The following is a 16,446-nucleotide window of genomic DNA, read 5'->3' as shown; positions in this document are numbered from 1 at the left end:
CAACATTCTCACAAAATAAATTACTGTTGTAATAGCGGTCCTTTATTGCACTTACTCTTGCAGTTAATCATCGTCAGCTCTCAAAGAAATGGACAAGAAGAATTCATATTCTACAGATATTTTATTGAAGAACAGTTTTTTCTTCTGTTGCATGGCATACCTTTTTTCAACAGTAAAATATGGAAATTTTTACTCCATAAATAACACAAATCAGCCCTTATATCTCAGTCCAGCCAAAATCTGTGTAAAATAGTTAGTTCTATATTTACATTCTGTACTAAAATAGGAAACACATGTTCAAGGTCAGCCAGTTCTCTCAAAACAGTTGTTTTATCTCCAAGATAAGCTTCACATTAAAAAGGCAACATCTGCACTTTGGAAGTCTGGGAGTGTAAGATTACGTTACCCAGTGCACAAACAGCCCCAGATCCCGAAGAGCAGCACATCCATGCAAGCGGGCACCCACACATCCAGGCAAGCTAAAAACAGGGCTTCAGTCTTGCAAGGAAAACACCTCGAGCTGCTCAGCTGGCTGAAAGTCACTCCTTGGAAATGTGGGGAAGGAAGGATGTACACCTCCCTCTCTACTGAATATTGTCAAGCAGAAAGATTTGCAGGACAGGAAGATTTAGAAATAACTGGCCCTCACAAGAGATTGTGGATATGTCTGCTCTCAGGCATCAGTCTCCCCAGTTTATTAGTGCTCAGCAGAAAGAATGAGCTGCATTGGACAGACAGTCAATTAATGGGCATTACAAATCTCTTTCTGTAATTAACCTACATCAAGGGCCGTGACACTATCCCAAGACCTCAACTCATTTCAGGAGGAATGAATTGCTGCTTTTCAATGTGATTTTGCTTGCTGCATTCTGCAGCCAAAAGCTATCCTTCCTCCTTATAACTGCAACATCCAGAAAAAATGTGTTCCTAAAATATGACTCGCTTCAACTTCTACCTGAAATTATTTGAACTACTGGGATCAAAAAAGACCACAAGACTAATTCACCTCCCTAAGCAAACATGGAATATTTTTAAAAATTATAAAGTTAAAACTGTGGACACTATACACTGAAAATATTTCTGTTACAGATGAGCAAACTCATGCATCTCACCACAACTTCCAGGGCTCTGCTGCCCAGTCTTCTCTGGTGGAAACACAACGGCTTAAATGGGCTGTATTTCCAAGTTTTCACACTTCAGAGATGCAGTAGGAGGGACTGGTCACGTGTGATCAGGACACCTAACACAGCAAACTTTGCATTTATTTAAAAGAACTCTGAATTTTATGGCAGAAACTACACTTAAGGCTACATAGCTGATCTGCTTAAGCTACAGTTTTTTAGCTGTGTTCTACAGTCAAAAATGGCTTAGGCTTCCTACTGTAGTAATTTTACTCTTAAAAACCTGAGACATGATTTTACTTAATTCATGTTAAGATCTGGAAGTTCACAGCAGGCTAAAAGCTGAACGCAAAGACAAACAGAACTGAGGTAGTCAGCTTTACTCAAATATTCCGTATGACAGCTACCAATTCATTGCCACTTCAAGTTGATATTCCTTGGCAGCTCTGACAAGGCTACAGCTGCTGGCAGCTGCTAACCCACTGATGGGATAGAAGATGTTGCATTTTTCTGATTAAAGTACGTCCCGTGCCCGACGCCCCAAAGTCACGTCCAGTTCTGCAGTTCACAGGCAGCTGGAAGGCTGCACGACAAAGAAATTACAACTGAAATCTCAGATTATTAAGGCAGTAGCAGTTTTACTTCACTGGATTTACTGATGCAGCTACTTAGCAGGTACTGGTGAACCTGACCACAAGAGCTCCAACAGGCCGATACATTTTTCCCTGTCAATACAAAGCATTACATCCCCTTTCTCTAATTAATGCATACAACTCAGAAGTAGGTAAGCATCAACTTTCTAAGCCGTCTTTCAGTTAATTCTCAGGAAGAGAGATTAAAAGAAGAAAAGCCCTCAAGATAAACAACTGTGTAGAAGATAAAAATATTCAATTAAATATGACAAATCTCACACTTAGACAGACAGGAGACCAGCATATCAAATACTGAGCACAATAAATTAACACCAGTTAAAAAGTTCAACAGTTATAAAGTTAACCAGAAAGTTCAGACAGTGCAAACGTTTCACAGTAAGAAAAAATAACCAGTAATTTCTTTTCAAGTATCAAAAGCATTTTTGTTGAGTGATACCATTTCAACTGTATTATTGCACAACAGACAAAAAATACAATATCAACCTCTGGGGCCTAAGACATCTTCTCAAACCTTTATGTTTTCCAGGTATCAGTTTACATTGACTGTTTTGTGGATATATTAAAATAGTGTTCACTTATCGCTGAGTGTTTCACCATTCAATTTGTACATTTTTAAAGCATTTGAGTCCTGACTTGTATTGCTTCCCCGAGACACTGATTTAAGGCTGACTTGCCTCAGCAGCGTCATAAGAGTTTCCTTAAATAAATAAAATAAAAAACAACCAAAATCAAGTCCAGTAGGCACAAAGAACTTCTTACAATCACGATGGAAGTCTTATTATTACAGTATAATTGTACCTAAAGTTTTACTCCGTCTCCCTACCTTCCATTTAGGAAAGGGATCCAGTCAATGACAATTATTATATCACAGGACATTTAAGAAGCAGAGTAACATCATCTTTCTCCCTATATCCGCATCTTTTAGTGCACTGGGCATGTCTGCTCCCTTAAATTTAACACTTTTTCAGGAGTGAAAACTGTCCTAAAAGGACAGACAGTGGATTGAACCACAAGGAGTTTCTTCATCTCTGAACAGGATTGTTACACATTATAGTAAGAAATATATAAAAACATCCTTACAAGAGACCTACAGAGCAGCTATCCCTACCTTGACAGATTTTGCTCATTTCCTTCCTCATATATTTTGTCATAAAGTGATTCATTTTGTAGCAAGGCGTGCCCTCATGTAGCTCAAACCATCTGATTTTCCTCTTACTACAAATACTCAAATAATCCATAGTATTTACATGTCCAAGAAAAAATAGAGGGAAGAAAAAAAACACGTTAGGCTTTCCTTACACATTCAATATAGTTTTTCGTCTAGAGACATCAACATGATCCAGTAAGATTATAGCTGCCATTGCTACTGGTTTGCTCTTCAACAAGAAGTGAGAACATCTGCAGTAATGTTCATACTAGTTTTTTTAACAATAATGCCATTATTCATTATTTGAGAAACAAACCAACAAAATAAAAAATAAATGTAAGTCATATCCCAAATTTACAGTCTGAGTATCAGTACTGAAATGCATTTGCCTAGCAAACTCTTGAGAATTTTCAAATGTAATGTATTAAATTTCACAGTAGAAGGGGCACATGCTAAATGAAAATGGGATTCCTAGACAGTTGCCCTGGTTACTCGTCTGAAATTCTGTTTTGTGTATGTAGGAAGATGTAATGAACCCCAAGAATTAGCTGCTTTACCTAGTATGAATTCTGAGGAGGCTCAAAGCTGCAGAATCCAGTTGTGGAGGCAACTACCAACCAATAGTCTATCCCATTACATTCCTTCCTCCCCCATAAATTGTAGAAATTGAAAAAACAAAAATTACCAGCCTCTTTAGGCCTGGGTTATCAGCAGTGATGACAACTGATTTTTACATGGCTTTTGACTAAACCACTGAGGTATATTTCCAGTTTCAGGGTGCTTTACTACCAACCACACAACAGACATAACAAAAACCCAGCCCTCAGTTCTATCACAGAAGAGTTCTCATTTCAGATCTCGACTGAGCTGCCAGATAGTCTAACACAGTTGGCAAAGTGGATCTTGTTACTGCATCAAAAAAACCCGTAGGTTGCAATTCAGGAAAATACTGGCACTTGTTGAGATGACAAGGTAAATCTTCCTCCTCTCAAAACTCTGCCTGCTTTCGTCAGCACCTCCCTGACTACTGTGTGCAGCGATACTTGCCAGGGGAGGTGAGGTTCAGCAGGAGGGAGCTGCCTGTAGAGACAAAATCCCTGTGCTCCACAGTAAGGAGTGTAGCAGGATGGGCATTATCTCAGAACTTCTTCTTGCCCCAAACTCAAGTCTATGCGCAGAGAAACAATCCTGTTAGCAGGGGAATTAAGTTGGCCAGCAGCAGCCAAAAGGTTACAACCAGGTTGGACGAGCAGGAGCATAAGTCTAAAATTAAAAAAAAAAAAAATTAAAAAAACCCTGTAGATTTTAGATTTAAAGACAAGATAAAATAACAAAGAAAACACTAAAAATCACCAAAGAGTTAAAACAAACTTCTCGACAAAACATTAAGTGGTATTTAGTAAATTAAACTGTTTACCTTCCTCAAAAAAAACCTGACTGATCTTTCTGCATTACAACATGAACATTATCAATAGGAGGTTATACAAGTGAGAACTCCCTTTCCACCAAGGTGATCATTTTTAAGATTATAATAATGATATGTCCTTCAAAACACAGGTCAGATTTGCTGGTAAGTTCCCAGGCTAAAGCTAGATTTCTGGGATGATTATCAGAAGGAGACATGAAATGAAGGCGTTATGTTTCAGACACATTTCTCCTACATGAATCACTATTCTGCACGACTGCACAGCAAAAAGCAGGGCACCCTTGCTATTTTCCCTTACCTCCTACACCTGGGATCTTAAAATAACCATAGCCTTCCTTTCCTGCTCCTGACAGTCAGAGCTGATACAAATCTTTGACGTTTTCAGATATTTAATACAGAAGTTTCGCTTCAGCATAAAAGGCAACCTACCAATCGGCGCAGCTCTTGTTAAGTTAGAAGCTGGAGGATCCCTCTCTGGGGGACAGGAGTCACAGAAGTCTGAACAAGCCGGGCAAATCAGATTGCCAACGTGTATCCAGCCATTCATCTGAATGCTCACAGTCAGCACCTGGCCTGAGCGGCTGCACAAGTACTCAGTGTCCTTGACCCACACATGCAGCCCTTGTGGAGAACAAGAAACCTTAAAATAAAACAGTCAAGTCTGTATTATGATTTATCAGAAGCACAGATTAACTGCAAGTATTTGAATGCAATCTCAGCAACTACAAGATTCAGGAATGCTTTAAAGCACTGACTATATGCCTTTTGTGCAATTATGCAGATCATCAGCGGAGGATGAGCAAAATTTGGCTTCTGCTAATAATTAATTTTGCAGAATTGTGCAGTTACTGTGAAAACCCTAGTGAGATAGTCCCAAAGAAAATTAGGATAATGAGAAATAAGTGACATGTGCACAGTGCTTTCCACCTCTGAAAAATCAGAGTGACTAATTAACACTAAGCTTCAACAACAAAACATTTTGTGGAAGTATTCCTTCTTAGCCAAAGATAAAGTGTCATGGGGTAAGACAAATGATGTCCCTAGTGAGACTGGAAGCCATCCCAGAAGTCATACACTTAACTTATCTAAAGTACAGGTTTATGGTTGGAAGATAACTTTCAAAGTATACTACATGATCTATAGGTTACAATGTCCAGTGTGCAGATGCAAAATTCTAACAGTCACAACCTACATTTTAAGCCTACATTTTAAGCATTTTACATTTTTCTCTTTAGGGTTATTAAAAAACAAAACCCACCAAAAACCCAACAAATGCTTACTTGATAACATCCACTACCCCAGTCAGGGTAACTGAGCTTCCTCCTGCACTGTTCCATAACAAAAGCAGATTTCTGAATAAGACATACAGAGTTTGGTCCATATTTCTCTGCACCATAGTTTTTGGTAGGATCTAAGATAGAAGGAATATACTGAATTACAACTTAACCAGAGGAACAGAAAGCCCACATCAATTTAAAAGGCTACCTAATCAATATACCCTACATGCAATTCAAGGTTTAATTTGGAATATTTCAAACCTTGAATTATTATCAATTTGGGAATCACACCATCTTGAAAATAACTGGGAAGAAACACAAGATTTAAGAAACAAACATAATAATCATTTAACCACCAAAAAACCCCAACAAGCAAGCACTTTCCATCAGAGCTACGTGGTTATGTTTGCCCTCAGGGAATGCCAGCTGTGATTGCTGGCTTGAGGGCAGAGGGTGTTCGTTTTTGAGACAACTGCACAGACAGGTAATATCCTACAGCATTCTGGGGCCCTGCAATACTGAACATCCATGCATTACACTAGGAGACAAGCCCATGTTTCTCGTAATCTGCAAAGACCCTGGCCTTGAACAAAAAAACCTATGAAGGTGAAAAGCGCAATTATGTTTCAGAGACTCAATAAACACTGTTTCCCCATCTCCTCCCCATCCTTTGTCTTGTATTTGGATCATTTGGGGTAAGTATCTGTTCATTCCTTATCCAATTCCTGCATTAGATACGTGAGTTTGCCTCAGGTGTACTGAATAATCGTGCTAGGCTTCTTACCACAGCATAGTGTTTACACAGCTGGTGGTGTGAGACATCATGAGTGAAAAAATTCACATGCAATTCATTTGAATATGCAGCAAGTCCATTCCAAGTCAACAAATGCAATCTCTGCAATACCACCCTGAAGTCCTGAATACCTACCTGGCTGGTTTTCAATTATTCTACAATCTGAACTGCGCTGAAATTCACCACTTAGATGCCAGCTGAATTCCTGACTAAAGGGACAATAGTCAGCAATTTCTACCGAGCCACCATAGTAAGGCAATTCCTCTGCTGGTACTCCATTAAGATTGTCAAAGTACTGCAAAACAAAATACAGTAGTGAACCAGTACAAAGGCAAGTTTTTTAAATAGACCAAATCACTACAGCTTGCAAGAACATCAGCTGTTACTACTCAGGAATGCTATTAACAGCACCTTAAAATACCCATGAACCAGATGAGCCAGAATTGTTTAAGAATACCTAAGTAATGCAGAAATTCATATCTGCATGCATCACTCCCAACTTACGCCCCTGATTCCCCTCTTTGTAATAATTTCACTCTTTAGGATGCAAGCAAAACAGATTTCTTAGTGTGCAGTGACAAAGGGCAGAAGACTGGGACAAGAAATCCCCTCAAACAAGACATTTTGGAGGATTTCTGTTACACAGCAACATTTCTAACTGGTATTTGGCTAGATAGCCAAGCAACATTTTCTTTTATTAAGATTACAAGGGAGTTTTATCAGTCTTCAGACTCCTTGTAATAATCTACGTTGACATTTTTTGCAGTATCTACTATCATCTGATAGTTCAGAAGAAAAAAAAAAATTAAACAAATACAATCACCAGGCTGCAAAGCTCAACAATGAAAACACTTCAGTTATTTGTCAAGTAGGACCCATTATACCTGATATTCCTGAGGTAACTGCTTTGGAAACTTCTGCAAGTTACACACTGCTACTGCTCTTTGGTCCTGTCTGCAGGTTAACTGCAAAGGATTACTCCTCAAAGTGTCGCAGTATGGACTGATTAATTGCTTCCTCAAAAACAAAAGCAAACAAACAAAAACAGGATAAAAATCACATCAGATCAATAAAACTGCTTTACATAAGCAGCCTGTCAAGACTGTTTGCTCCCATTCTCCTCTACGCTCAGCCAATCACACGAAGAAACACTGACTTCTTCTCTGGAGACTAGTTTTTCTTACTTTTCTAGTTATGACCTCTCTGATTTAAAGACTATCAAGCCAGCAAACAAAGTTACAACGCATTCACCTATTTAGTTTTAATGACACTGCTTTGTAAACTTCAAAGAAAAAAATACACAAGCAAAACAGGCCCAGTATGCAGCTGTGTCCTAGAAATGTATGAGGATTGTAAAGAACAAACAAGGCAGGCTGTGGCTATCACCTCCTCCAGGTGCTTTAAGTACAGTCCAGTAAAGCAAAATGGCACAGGCTGCATTCCCAATTAAAAGGGAGAAAATAAGAAGGCAAACCCTTTTAGTGCAAGTCCTACTCATCCTCTCTAAAGCACAGCCTTCTCATAGTGTAAATGCATTCTAAACCCTAAGATGTTTGCCTCTGTATTTGTTGTATTTGGGTGGGATGCAGGGCATCATCGCTTTTTCATCTCTACCAACCTCTATTTCTTTTTACTGAGTTACAATTGAAGGACAAATGTAAAAAAGCATCAGGGTTTCCTCTTAATTTTTGTATTTTTTTAAAAGACTGTATTCTTACTTTTGTCTCTTCTGGTCAATCCAGAATTTGCAGCTCTTCATTACAAAGTCACAGCCTTTATTGCGCCCCCAGTCTAATTTCTCTGCCATGCTGTAATTTGCTTTATACCATCTGTAAACGTATTTTGAAACGAGAATATGGTTACTTCAAAAATTACTGTTCTGATTAATAAAACAGCAGTTCAAAGAATTCCATATTATGCCTTAAGGTTTTCAAATAAAGAAAAAGGGAAACTGTGTCCCCTTCTGCCTGGAAGAAAGTACATTATGATTTCACTATTTTTCAAGTCACAATGAAGTAGAAGCAAATTCTGTGATCTGCAAAGGAACAATGCATACAGAAAGACAAAACCTCAGGCAATTCCTGTTTCTATCTGCAAGAGCTGAAAAAAACAATCTATATGTATTGCATGCAATTGAAAGAAGACTTAAACTAAGACAAAAAGTAAATAGATGCTACAAACAGCACTTTGCATTGCAATGCCAGGCTTTTTAAGGCTGGATTAATGGGTTTTGAAACACAGGGAGAAAAAGTAACATACAAGGTATAGCTTTACATTAGACAAGGAGTTAATTATGCTGATCATCTACTCTGCTGCTGAAGGGTAAGTACAAGCGCATCAGTTTGAAATAAAATCAAGTACAATGAAAACCAACCATAAATGCACCAAAACCCACCCTCCCATTCTTAATTCTTACCCTGTGTCTTCCATTAATGCTAAGGTGATCCTGGAAAAGACTCGATTCTGAGTGTGGGATCCAGTCATTGCTTCATTCTGAAAGTTACCAGCTTTGATTGGTGAGCCACTCAAAATCATTATTGTAAGAAAATGCTTCTTATGAAAAAGCATTTTATTTCTGGTCTCTTTTTACTATTGACAATCAAACCCCATACTCCTTCATAAAAAGACTGTACCGAAGCATTTCCTTACTTGTTTACCTCACTGCATAAAACAGTGACTAGACAATGTACCTCTGCCAAAAATATCACACAGTGCTAAGCTACAAGTAAAAATTAGCTTAAATATTAAGAGGGAAGTAAGTGCTTCCTTGATCAGGCAAGGTTCTGGAGGAGGCATGGCAAAAGCTAAAGCCAGGGCACATGAATAAAGATGAAGTCAAGGTAATAAATAGAATTATGAAGTATTTAAGAGGCAGAGGGCAACAAAACTCCATTGACTCAAAGGAATATCCCCTTTGCCCTAACACAGGAGCAAACCTTCTCAAAAGGGTAAAATGGCAGACAGGAGTAAGAGACATTTAGCTTTTCAGTAATACTTGATTTCATATCCTGAGACTTAGCAAGAAGGCTAAAAGACAGATGTATCTAGAAAATGGATATTTAAGGATTTAAGCATCAAGTAGTATTTGTGATGTATTTCAATGAGGTTTGATACTCCTGCATTTTCAAGGCTCCAGTAGGTACCACAATAAACCTAAAAATCAAGGCACAGGGAGCAGACATTGCCACATCCCCTTCCATTCCTAGTATCAGCACAAACCTCCAACAATCTCTTCTCCCAGTGATTGAGCTCAGTACCCATGCCACCTTGATTTTCAAGCTCCATTCCCTCTAGAATTGGACAATTAAAATGTTTTCGAGCTTCTTCCTAGAAAGAAAATATTCCAACACAAGTCTCAAAATACTGATACCCACATGCAGTCCTAGTACTCTAAAATTATCTGTTAAAAGTATCGTAGCATTTCTTTTTCTAGCATTTTGCTTTCTGCTCAGAGGCTGACTAAGCAAGCACCCCAACAGCAAGCCTATCACACTATCTACTCATCTCCTTGAAACAAATGAGCAAAACCACGGGTAATTAATCCATGTTTGCCCTATATACTGTCTTAGATTTAAAACAAAAAGATTATTTGTGGCCAAATGTGATCAACACTGTGACTTCTTTCCAAATCCAATTTGTTACACTTAAGCATATGTTCTGTTGGGGGCACAAAGAGAGAATCTGAGGCGTGGGAAGCAAGAAAGATTTCCAAAAATCCTCAAGGAACTTCTTTTTAAACATGACAAAATATTAGTATTAAAGGAGCAGGAGGTGTCTTAAGTTGTAGGAAAACATCTAGAGAGTAGGATTAAGGAATTTCTTCAACATCAGTTTTGCTTAACCTTTTATAATTTACCTTCCAGTCCCTTCATTTTCTCTTACTATGTCAATTTATTTATTTCATACTGTCTGTCACACATTTTCTACATTACTTTAGCTACACGCTCTCAATTACACAATGTTAATGGCACAGGCTTTGGGCTATACTTTCAGGGAAGGGAATTCAATGTTAGGCTATTACTTCTTCAAGGGCAGGAAATATTTATGACTCAAGAACATCCTGACAATCTTGGCATACAAAGCTTGAAAGGTAATGCAGACTTACGACTACCCGAGGTGTCACCAGAAGATGAACAGCATGGCGCAGCATTCTGCCACCACGTATGTCCCACAGCCTCACTGCTTTATGAACGACTTTATTGCTCCACTGATACAAACCTAGGCTGAAAGGAGAACGTTTGGTTACAAATCCTTCCCACAAAGACAGGTTACTGCGCAAAGATCTATCTCCATAAGGAACAGAATCATGGGTAATCTCTATACTCCCTTCATGCTTTCTAAATTTAAAAATTTTATTATGCAGCATTTCTTCTTTTAAAGATGAGTTTCTTATACACATAATTAATTTAACAAGGCAAAGTAAGATTTTAAAAAATATAGTCTATAGATTCATGCACACTTTCTACCGTTACCAAAAATGTAAGAAATTAAATGAAACCCCTCAGTTTTGCTAAAATAAAAAAAAACTCTCTACCCTTCCATCTCCTAGAAGAATATCTTCAATACCAATAATAATAATAAAAAAAGAATGCAAACTGCTCATTCTGTAACAAATCAGAAAATTCACACAACAGATAACACACATTGTCCATTCTGCATAACCATAAATCTTGACTGATATAAATCTTAAAAATGAACTGCACTGACATTAGACAGCATGGATAAGTTTAAGGTTTAACTTCCAGCCTTCTGATACATGAAATCTTGTCTAAGTTTATAATATATGTGCATAATATAAGTGCTTAATGGCAATGTAAAGAAAGACTAGAGAGTCACCACACACCACTGTTTGAGCATTATAAAGGAAAGTCACTCTAATAATGAAGTTGGATTTCCAACAGGCAAGAATACGTCCCAAAAAAGCAACATGAAAATCCTTCAGTGGGAGTACCAAGAGGTCCAAAGAATATGTAATACCTTTCATTAAAAGGAGGAAGTCCATCTGCATATCTTGGTGTCAAAGGTTTTCCATCATCATCACGATAAAATGCAAACAGTCCAGCAGAGAAACCCTTCAAGACAAAAAACAAGTTCATGGAAACCTTTGGTATGACATTCATATACAAAGTCAAACACCATGAAAGAATCCCCACACCCACCAGAGACACACTGGAAGTACAGCACTCCAAGGCAATTAACACAAATTGAAGGAGGCAAAGCAAGAGCTTTCCTCCACCAAACATCCTTCTCTTGGCAACAAGCTGGAGGCATGTGAGCAAGCAGGCACCCATTTCAGGGAAATGCTTCATCAACCCTTACCAGTGCATGGATGATCTCGTGTTTCACTGTAGATAGCATGCCAACAAATTCCTGAGCTTGTGTTGAAATCATGTTTGGACACAAGTTAGCATATCCTGCTATTGGCCTGGAAGACAGTTTCTTAAGTTAATTTCTTTTTGGTAAAATACCACAAAATTCAAATCATTATTCACTTGAAGCAGTTGAAGACTTAAAGAAGATACAGACCAATGCAAAAACATGTCCTTCCCAATCATTTCTAAATATCTGTTAGCACAGTGACTTGTTTACTGTTGGGATGGGGTCAATCAATCTCTACATTTAATATTCTGCACAGAGGTCAGTAACAGCAATGCAAGGGACCTGAAATTTAGGTATGATCCTAGGGAGGTACAAAGCCTGTGACAGTGACAACTGAAATGGAAACAAAAGTGATATAAGTAGGAACTTGCATTCTTTAAGTTTGTGAAATCATGACATCCACCTCAACAGAAACAGGACCTTGAGATAAAGTTTAGGCATTAACAGTGGAGAATCAGCTTTGGCTCCTGTGCCTCAACTCTGCAAGTTAAGCACTATTTGATGGGTTTGTGATTTTACATAAATGCATTGCTTGTCTATCTCAATAATGACTCCTCTTTTGCTATACAACGAAGGCAAACAATCAAATTCCACATCTGAACAAACAAAAAACTTGAAAGTTTAATCAAAAAGAGAGTTTGCAACAGAGGGAATACTTGCCTGTCCATTTCAGCTTCCAGTTGGCAGTAGGCTGCATACGCAATGATATTTTCATGGCCACACCTGTCAGTAGTGAGAGCACTAACGTAGAGCACAAAGTCAGCATCTCGAATCCCTTCCTGGTCAGGTGAGCCCGTGGGCTTGCGGTGCCAGTCACTGTCATTGTACACCCTGCATTGCTTTACAGTGTTCAAAGGGAACAATTAAAATACTTATCACCAAAATTTTGCATATATAATTCAATTAGCTTGAAGCCAAGAATAAATCCTTCTCTATGACAGCAGAAGATAAGAAAACGCCCTGTGAAGAACAGTAAACAAAACCAGAGCCAAGGAATAACTTTCAAATGACTAGCTCTTTTGATTTACTAGACACAAGGAAGGTGTCAGCTTTAATAAAAAAGCAAAACAAAAAGCCTGACAAACTTCCCAGAATTAGCACCTTGTATTTCCTATAACTTAAAAAAAAAATCTTGGCACACAAAACTAGTATACATAAGTATTTCTCATATAATCTATCTTTTTAATGATATAGTTGAAACTTCCAAGTAAAAGAAGGAAAACCAGAAATCTACTGATCACATACTGGAGTTGAATCAAGAAAACAAGTCTGAAGCACTTCTTGCACCATGATCCTGAGTCAGAGGATAACCTCTCCAAACAAGGTCTTCAAAAATCAACTATTAACCCTGTGAAATTCTAACTCGTTGACCAAGGAGAAGAACAAAGTGACTAGTGGCAATTTAGCAAGCTCCAAATCTCATCCTCTCCATACAGGCCATTAGAACACAGGCTCAGAAGATAGTAACCAGCTGATTTTTTTAAATTTGAATTTTGATTGAACAACATAAACAACAGAATCTCACAGTAGTTTTTCTATTCTTTCATTCAGACTTAGTGATCTATAGCAAACAGGTCACTTATGCACAATTACCAATATTCACTTTTTCATTAATTACCATGAACAGCAATATTTCAAAGATTAGGAAACACTTGGACAGGTGAGCTTACCTCAAGATGTTTCTCAGGAACTATGACCGGCCCACACCTTGTATGGTCTGCACAGGCTTTTTGGCAATATCTGTGAGGATCAGCTTTCCTCCTTAAATATTGGTTTGTCACACATTGCCTTCAATGAAACATGAGAGAGTCAATGCTTTTATTATTAAAGGAGAACTACAGAATAGTCTTACAGCACCATGTTGGTACTTGATATAACTGTCACAGTGAAAATCGTTAATTACATTACCAGGGAAGAGATAATGCTTCCAGTTGTTAATGGAGCATCCACAGGTTCAAAGAGAGATTAGGAGCAGGATCATAAACGGGGACACACATAAAAGAGAACTGGCAGCAGGTACAGCTTTGAACATCTCTGCTACAACAAATGCAGGCATTGCTTGTGGAAGACTGGCAGATTTGTAAAAGAGCACCTGCCACTGGATCAGATGGGTCACTGATCTCATTCAGCAGGGCATTTCTTACACTCTAATCTTCTATTAAAAGGCTACGCAGCACAGCGTTAAATAACAAATATAGCAAGTGATTTTCAACAGACTTTCACACACCTGCTTAGCAATATAGCACCGGCAGATTTCCGCACTTGAAATGTCTTCTCCAAATATGATATAGCTTGTGGGAAGAGTTTGTTCTGAAAATGACAAAAATCAGAGTCACCCAGTAGCACTGTAGACACAACTGACCCCAAAGGTCTTAACTACCAAGTTACATGAAACTTGATGGATATTGTGGTATAGCTGAATAGGGGAAAGCCTGACTCTCTAAGAAGTTCAATTATTATCAACATATTTAGGAAATACCTTGTTTCAGTATTTTTATATGTTGTTATTGGAATGACAAAATGGGAAGGAAACCAGTATTAATTAGAATGTACAGCTTCAAAGAGGTTTTTAAAAACTATATACACATTTCTCACTGATACCTTTGCACCTTGGGATACAGCAAACACCTGTGAAACAACATACAGCAGAACTGTGGAATTACTTGTTACGGAGGTATAATCTATACATAAAGCTTTGGTTTCCTGGACTAGAGGAATACTAAATTGCTGGCATTCGAGGTTTAGTTAAACCACCCTTAAACTTAACTTCATTTAAGTAATAAACTACATAGAAACAAAAAGGGGAAGCAAATATAACATACCTTTATAAGGTGTCTTTTCTCAGGTAGCAAACTATATTTAAAAAACAAAACAAACGAGCTTCAGTTAATAAGGTTTCCATTCTCAGCCATGGGGTAAAAAAAAAAAAAAAATCTGCCACAACATTATACTCACTCCTCAACGCTTCTGTCATATACAATCTTAATTCGTAGCTGTTGATCCACGTTTCTCTTCGAGACGTGATTTTCCTTTAGAGGAACTTGATAGACAACCTGGCAGGGAGAGGCGCTGGATGAGGCAGCTCACCCGGACTGACACAGCACCCGCGGCCCCGAGCCCTCGGCTCCTTCGCGCCCGGCAGCACCGCTCCGGGCCAGCGCCTTCCAGCCCTTCCCTCACCGGCAATAGGATGCTCCGCGCCCGCCCGCCGCCGTTAGCGCCCACAGCCGGGGCGACCGGGCCAGACCCGGCACAGCCCGGCCCGGGAAAGCCGAGAAGAGACGGATCCAACAGCGGGAACGGCCGACAAGGGAGCCTCTGCCCCCCAACACCCCTCGTAGCCGCCTGAAGACCCTCGGCCACCCCACCTGTTCGCCGCTGGGTACGCGGTGGTCACAGGAGGAGGAGGCGGAGGGAGGCAGCGGCAGGAGCAGCAGGAGCCCGGCGGCGAAGGCGGCGAGCGGCGGGCGGCAGCGGCGGCTGATCCCGGCGCGCCCGCCGCCCGGCTCGGCGGCCATCTTGGAGTGCCCGTCCGCCGCGGCGCCATGGAGGCAGCGCCGGGGAGCGGCTCCACCAATGGGCGGGCGGAGAGGGCGGGGCGGGAGAGACGGGCGCTGTTGATTGGGCGCCGCGCCATGAGGGGCGGGGTCAGGAGCTGAGGGGCGGCGGCGGGACTCGGAGGGTGCGAGCCAGAGTCACGGGATCGGGGATGGGAGCTGCGCTGACCCAGCACTGCCAAGGCCGCCGCTAAACCGTGGCACCAAGCGCCACATCTGCACGGTTTTTGAACGCTTCCACCGCGTCCCTGGGCAGCCCATTCCAATCCTCGACCGCCCTTTTTTGTGAAGGATTTTTTTCCTAATGTTCAACCTAAACCCTTGAGGCCGTATTTTCCTAATCATTTGTAACCTGGAAAAAGAACCCAACCCTCACGTGGCTACAACCTCCTGTCAGGGCGTTCTAGAGGTCCACTCCAGCCTCCTTTTCTCCAGGCTAAGCCTCCTTCCCTTCTCTGGACACGCTCCAGCACCTAAATGCCTTTATTGTCCGGATGGGCTCAAAAATAAGCACAGGGTTTGAGGTGCTTCAGCAGTGCCCAGCACAAGGGACAGCCTTGGTCCTGTGGCCACACTGTTGCTGAGATAAGCCAGGATGTCACTGGCCTTGGCCATCTGGGCATGGGCTGGTTTATATCCAGCCACCTGTATCTCAAACTGCACACCCAGTTCCTTTTTGTACCTGGGATTTTATTTATCATACACAACACGGCCTTTTTCCAGCTTCTCAGCCCGCAAACACTGCACAACAGAGTATCCTCCAGTTTCTAGTATGGAAATGACTGAAGAAACTCTTTATCACCACCACAACCAGTGATAAAAGTTATCTGGGGTTTTGTAGCACTTTGCAGCTCCTGCTGCTTTCCAAGATGTTAAGGTATAAAAAGGGGCACACAAATATAAAGTGGTGTGTCCTGGCTCTCCAGTCTGTTTGGTGACAGCAGCGGGAGAAACCAGTGGATGCCTGGTGCTTTCAGCTAAACCAAGTTGCTCTGGCTGCTGAAGTGTATCCATGACACAGAAAAGTACTCAAAAAAGCAGAGAAAGAAGAAAAGCAACCTCACCTTTTCACAAGGAGCAAATCTATTAAAGA

The 16,446-nt window shown here is 40.2% G+C and overlaps 1 protein-coding gene across 1 annotated transcript; it reads right to left on the bottom strand.

Moving 5' to 3' along the window:
• Positions 1–26: 26 nt before the first annotated feature.
• On the bottom strand, positions 27–15,320 carry LMLN (leishmanolysin like peptidase). The gene is made up of 17 exons (XM_040068936.2): positions 15,165–15,320; positions 14,752–14,849; positions 14,619–14,649; positions 14,024–14,106; positions 13,467–13,584; positions 12,457–12,635; positions 11,737–11,842; positions 11,395–11,489; positions 10,523–10,640; positions 9,637–9,744; positions 8,834–8,910; positions 8,136–8,246; positions 7,302–7,434; positions 6,553–6,712; positions 5,628–5,758; positions 4,777–4,987; positions 27–4,184 (listed from the first exon to the last, which is right to left on the bottom strand). The coding sequence occupies exons 1-17, from the start codon at positions 15,312–15,314 to the stop codon at positions 4,090–4,092; spliced, it is 2,004 nt and encodes a 667-aa protein (XP_039924870.1). The 5' UTR covers positions 15,315–15,320; the 3' UTR covers positions 27–4,089.
• Positions 15,321–16,446: the final 1,126 nt, after the last annotated feature.

This window comes from Hirundo rustica, chromosome 7 (genome assembly GCF_015227805.2).
Source record: "Hirundo rustica isolate bHirRus1 chromosome 7, bHirRus1.pri.v3, whole genome shotgun sequence".
Lineage (NCBI taxonomy): Eukaryota > Metazoa > Chordata > Aves > Passeriformes > Hirundinidae > Hirundo > Hirundo rustica.
This window is presented reverse-complemented; position numbering and strand designations above follow the sequence as displayed.